The sequence below is a fragment of the Salvia splendens genome, chromosome 2 (assembly GCF_004379255.2).
Source record: "Salvia splendens isolate huo1 chromosome 2, SspV2, whole genome shotgun sequence".
Classification (NCBI taxonomy): domain Eukaryota; kingdom Viridiplantae; phylum Streptophyta; class Magnoliopsida; order Lamiales; family Lamiaceae; genus Salvia; species Salvia splendens.
In genome coordinates this window covers 42937587-42942994 of record NC_056033.1, presented here as the reverse complement: position 1 = coordinate 42942994, position 5408 = coordinate 42937587, and the positions used below count along the sequence as shown (strand labels likewise).

At 41.6% G+C, this 5408-nt stretch overlaps 1 protein-coding gene across 2 annotated transcripts; it reads left to right on the top strand.

Annotated features, from left to right (window-relative positions):
* Nucleotides 1-946: 946 nt before the first annotated feature.
* LOC121793015 (heat stress transcription factor A-1-like) lies at nucleotides 947-5017 on the top strand. 2 transcript variants are annotated; one of them, XM_042191193.1, is made up of 3 exons: nucleotides 947-1365; nucleotides 2199-3536; nucleotides 4879-5017. In XM_042191193.1, exons 1-2 carry the CDS (start codon nucleotides 1138-1140, stop codon nucleotides 3498-3500), a joined length of 1530 nt encoding a protein of 509 aa, XP_042047127.1. In that variant the 5' UTR covers nucleotides 947-1137; the 3' UTR covers nucleotides 3501-3536; nucleotides 4879-5017. The 2 variants fall into 2 exon arrangements, with proteins under 2 accessions (XP_042047127.1, XP_042047126.1); XM_042191192.1 differs by lacking the exon at nucleotides 4879-5017 and adding an exon at nucleotides 4373-4581.
* The last annotated feature ends 391 nt before the right edge of the window (nucleotides 5018-5408 follow it).

Sequence of the window (5408 nt, the reverse complement as noted above, 5' to 3'; positions counted from 1 at the left end):
TTATCCTTCATTATTCATCATTATGTCGTAATTTTCCATCACTCATGTTGTTGCAGCTTTAGCCGATACCAATATGGCCTACTACCCACAACGATTAAGAGCCTCTCCATTGGGCGGATGTCCCACTCGGACATCCACTAGGACTTCCCAAAAACAACTTCTGCCACGTCACTAGGACTTCTCATCCCACTGCCACGTCACTAGGACATCCCCTTCACAATCGGCCCTTTCCATCGCCCTTCCCACTAGGACTTTCCGCAATAAAAAAAATCACAAATTCACAAATATACGTAACGGAATTATAATTTTGACACGGAATACGGGAAAATTGCAAATGCTTCATTAAAAAAAATTACATAAAAAAAGAAAAAAATTACATAATAAAAAAGAAAAATTACATAATAAAATTTTTTACTCGGCTCACTCCTCGTCGTCCGTGCCGCCCTCGCCGTCGCCCGTGCCACCCCCGTCGTCCCGCCGCTAATCTCGGCGCCATCATCTCCAATGGGTGGCATGCCCAAATCGCGCCGATATCCATCGATGACATATCCTACCTTCCACGCCACAATGGCGGACGCCCCGATCGTCCGTCGCGGATGTCCGACTGGACGCCCGAGATTCTCTAACATTTGTTTGAATTCTCATTATTGATATTCCAGCTCTGCCACTATAAATAATACCCAAATATTTGTTCAAAATTACATAAGATGGTTGGTTAGAGAACTTTATGTTTAATAAAATCATAACAAATAAAGTTAATGTATTACTGTTATATCAAAATTATATTATTTTATTTCATTTATAATTCATAAAACATAGTACTAGTAATTATTCCGTAGGAGTAGTATATTTTTTTTATATGTAGGATCAATAATCTATCGACAATTTTTTTGATAAAAGGGAACCGTGTTATGGGTTTCCATTTTTCTCGATCCCGTTACTAACAGTAAAAAGTCTAGCCCATCACCACCCCCTCTCTCTCTCTCTCTCTCTCTCTCACACACACACACACACACACACACATATTCTCGAATCTCGACCCATCTCTAGCGCTTTCCTCTCTCTTCTATCCCGCCCCATCCCTCCCCCTTCTTTCTCTCGCTCTCTAAATCTTCCGCACTTTGTGATTCAGTAGATATGGAGGCTGGAGGAGGAATCTCAACGGCGGCGACGTCGTCGCCGCCACCGTTTCTGAGTAAGACTTACGACATGGTGGATGATCCGGCGACGGATGCGGTGGTATCGTGGAGCAAGAACAGCAACAGCTTTGTTGTCTGGAACGTGCCGGAGTTCGCTAGAGACCTTTTGCCTAAGTATTTCAAGCATAATAATTTCTCCAGCTTCGTTCGCCAGCTGAATACTTATGTTAGTTATTTTCTCTACTGTTTTTTCTTGCTTCTAGTCTTTTTAATTGAACTTAGATGCGCACAAAATGCATATGAACTCTTAAATTTGATCGAGATTTTTGAGATCGATAGTGATTTTTGGTGTTCGAACTCAGTATAAGACATTAGAGTGTGAGCTCTCCTTTCTGCTTTGTGACCTAACAGTTCTGCTATTTGGTGGTTAAATGTAGAAGTAGTAATTGTTATGTTCGTTGAAGTTGCTCGATTGTGAGGTACAAATGATTAGGTTTACTTTTACAAAATATATTTGGATAAGCATCTTCTAGAACTGCTATGAATAAAAACTGTGGAATATAAAAGACGATTGAAGATTTGGAATTTGGTCATGGTTTTTTGCGTTTAAGCTCAGGGTTAAAAATACCACATCAGATTGTCAGCTCTGCTTTTGGCTTTGTGAACAAACAGATCCCCCTTGGTTTAGTATAGAAGCAGTAAATTACATGTTGATCGAGGTTGCATCGTGTATGAACAAAGGAGTTTAGTTACTTCTTTAGATTCGGGTTTGCAAAATTATATCGAACTGCTTTGGTTTAGTGTAGAATCAGTAAATTCATGTTTATCGAGTGTATGAACAAACAAATGATCTTAGTTGCTACTTAAGATTCCTGTCTGCAAAATAATTTGAACTGATGTGAAAGCATTTGACGAGGCTGCTTTTTTGGTATAATTTTGTTTATAAAAAGCTTTAGGATCGACTGCTTAAGGATGTTGCGCTCCTATCATCTTGCGTTTTTTGTGTATGTTGAGCCTCAGTAATTCTTTTATAGTTTGCCCCCTTCTGGTGTCAATCAGGGCTTCAGGAAAGTAGATCCTGACCGTTGGGAGTTTGCTAATGAGGGGTTTCTTAAAGGTAGCAAGCATTTACTGAAGACCATAAACAGGCGTAAATCATCCCACGCACAAGGCCAACAGCAAAATGTTCAAGTTCAGAATCCCCCTGTCCCGTCCTGCATTGAGGTTGGCAAATTTGGGATGGAGGAAGAGGTTGAAAGGTTGAAGAGGGATAAGAATCTTCTCATGCAAGAACTTGTTAGGTTAAGGCAGCAGCAACAAACAACCGACAGTCAATTGCAGACTGTTGGTCAGCGTGTTCATGTAATGGAGCAACGACAAACACAAATGATGTCCTTCCTCGCCAAAGCTATGCAAAGCCCTGGCTTTGTATCACAGATGGTACATCAGCAGAATGATAGTGGCAGACATATTTCTGGTGCTAACAAGAAAAGGAGGCTACCGAGTCAGGATGAAGAAAGTTTAGCTCGCAATTTGAGTATTACATCGCCCGATGGACAGATTGTCAAATACCAGCCTTTGATGAATGAAGCTGCAAAGGCAATGCTGAGACAAATCATGAAAATGGATACGTCAAATAGGTCCGAGTCTAAACTGAGCAATCCTAATGGTTTCTTGATTGACAGTGCACATTCTCCCTCGGATTTATTAGATAGTAGTAGTTCAACCAGTAGAATATCAGGAGTGACTCTTTCAGAGGTTTTACCCAATACGTCCGCGCTGTCTGAGGTCCAATCTTCCTCTTGTCTGACACATGCTAGTGCTCACAATACCCTCTTTCCGGAGGCAAGCACAGGGGTACCTGATTTCATTCTCGCACAAGGAATCAGTCCAGGAAATAGCATCGACCTTCCTAATGAGCCATTTAATGGGTCCGAGCCTACAAATTTCAGTTCTGCGGATGCACTTCCCGGGTTTGTTGATGCCCCTATACCTCCACCATCAGATGAACCTTTGGAAGATTATGATGTTGACATTTTGCTTGATGACATTCATATGCTGACAGGTATGGGTGATGATATTCATAAGCTGCCTGGTATAAGTGATGATATCCATAAGCTGCCGGGTGTAAGTGACGATATTCACAAGCTTCCGAGCATAAATGATGTATTCTGGGAACAGTTTCTTCCTGAGAGTCCCTCCCTTATTGAGAAAACAGATGAGATAAATGCTGTCGATCTGGGACATGAAATGAGCACGGATCAGGTAACCGAACTAGAAAGTGAATGGGACAGACTGAAGAGTTTGAATAATCTTACCGAACAGATGGGGCTTCTCACATCATCTGCGAAGATCGGTTAACAAAGCATCTGTCCACAGAAACCACCCCTTTCACAGGTATATTTATCTTCAGCTTACTAGAGATGAATCATAGCCCATTTTACCACATTCCTCAATGTCTATGTACCATATATGCTTACCTACATCACATGACACCAAAGTTTTGACAAATGGGTCCATTGATTGTCCGACATGTGGCAGTTGGATCCATCATTTTTTATGGAAAATGGATACAGACGGTTACGGTGGATCCATTGTCACTTCTTGGACAATCATAGGTAAATGGTTGACTCCGCCTTATATATGATTCCACACTTTCATGTGGAATTGACATGGGATTCATATCGATCCAACCCCCCATCCCCCTCCTTGAACCGGACGTCCACGGATGACAATCCATTTGCGCCTTTTGGGCCCACATCTTCAGTGGCACCCCTCTGGTCACACCTTCAGGTAGCCCTTTTCTGTAGGTCGTCTGGTTGGACCAAATTGATAAGCATATGAGCCCTAACTTAACCCAAAACCATGATAAAAGGTAAAGGTCGACTCCTATTTATGCTACTATACACATTTTCATGTGGAACTGGTGTGGGATTCATATCAATCCATCCCTCTTTCGAACCAGACGGCAATCCATTTGCTGCCCATTGGGCCTACATCTTCAGTAACACCCCTTTGGTCACACCTTCGGGTAGCCCTGTAGGTTGTCCGGATCCGACAGGTCGAACCAAATTGATAAGCATGTGTGTCCTAACTTGACCCAAAACCATGATAAATGATAACGTGTCAACTCCCGCTTATATGCTATTCCTCATTTTCATGTGAAACCGTTTGAGATTCGTAGAATTTTGTAAAATAGGATGTGGAAAATTGAAGATTTTGGCTTTGTTCAGGTGGGTGTAGCATCAGGCTTGGATACAAAGAGACTCTACTAAATAGTGTGGACGATTTGTTGCAGTGAGAAGCCTGTTTCTGCTGCATCCGTCTGATTTTACTGTTTTTTTTATATATAGACAGAATATGTTTCGACTCAAAATGTGTGAATCATTTTGAGACTCGAAACAATGTTTCTAAGCTTCGTTATGCATTTTCTTCATGTTCATAGTGTGTGTTTCTGCAAAATTTTGATCAGTTTTCTTTTAAGATCTCTATGCAACTGCATTCACTTTTGCGACTGTCTTTGTGCTACGGTTTTCCAGCCTCTCTGTTAGATTGATTATAAAACATTCGATAAGATTTTGCGTGTACGTTAAGTGTCTTGCCATTATCCCTAAATGAGAAATCTTGCAATTATCCCAAAATGAAAATAATCTTGAATATGAAAATTCAGATGAAAATCAGCTTGAAAAATCATGAAGTTTAGCATTGTTAGCAATTACTCACACAATAAAATATGCAGGTCGCTTATATGATATTGTTGATTGATGGAGTACGTACTAAACAAGCCCAACAGCAGTAAAGCCCATCAGCCTAAAGCCCAAGAAAGAGTATCAGTTCGGCATGACTAAGGAGTATCAGTCCGGCATGACTAAAGAGTTCAGTTCGGCACAACCAAAGAGTTCGGCCCCAGCCTACAGCTCGGTAAAAGCCAACCAATCAAACTCTGCTCTCAGGTCGGCATCAAGCTCTACTCTCAGATCGGCAAAAGCTGCCCGGCAACAATTCAGCAGTTCGGTCTCAGTATTCGACCGAACTAGGAGATAGTGGACTCATGCAGGATTTCCACCTCCACTACACCCACGATCTATTTAGTGGTGTCAAGCGGTCATTAACTCATGCAGGATAGTGGACCCATGCAAGATCGCCACGATCTCCACGACATCCACTACCTAGTAAATGGTGCTGCATGCCACGATCTTGGTCCTTTGTATAAATAGAACCTAGATCAGATAGATAGGGTTAGACTCTCTCGCTTTCTAGAGATCAAAT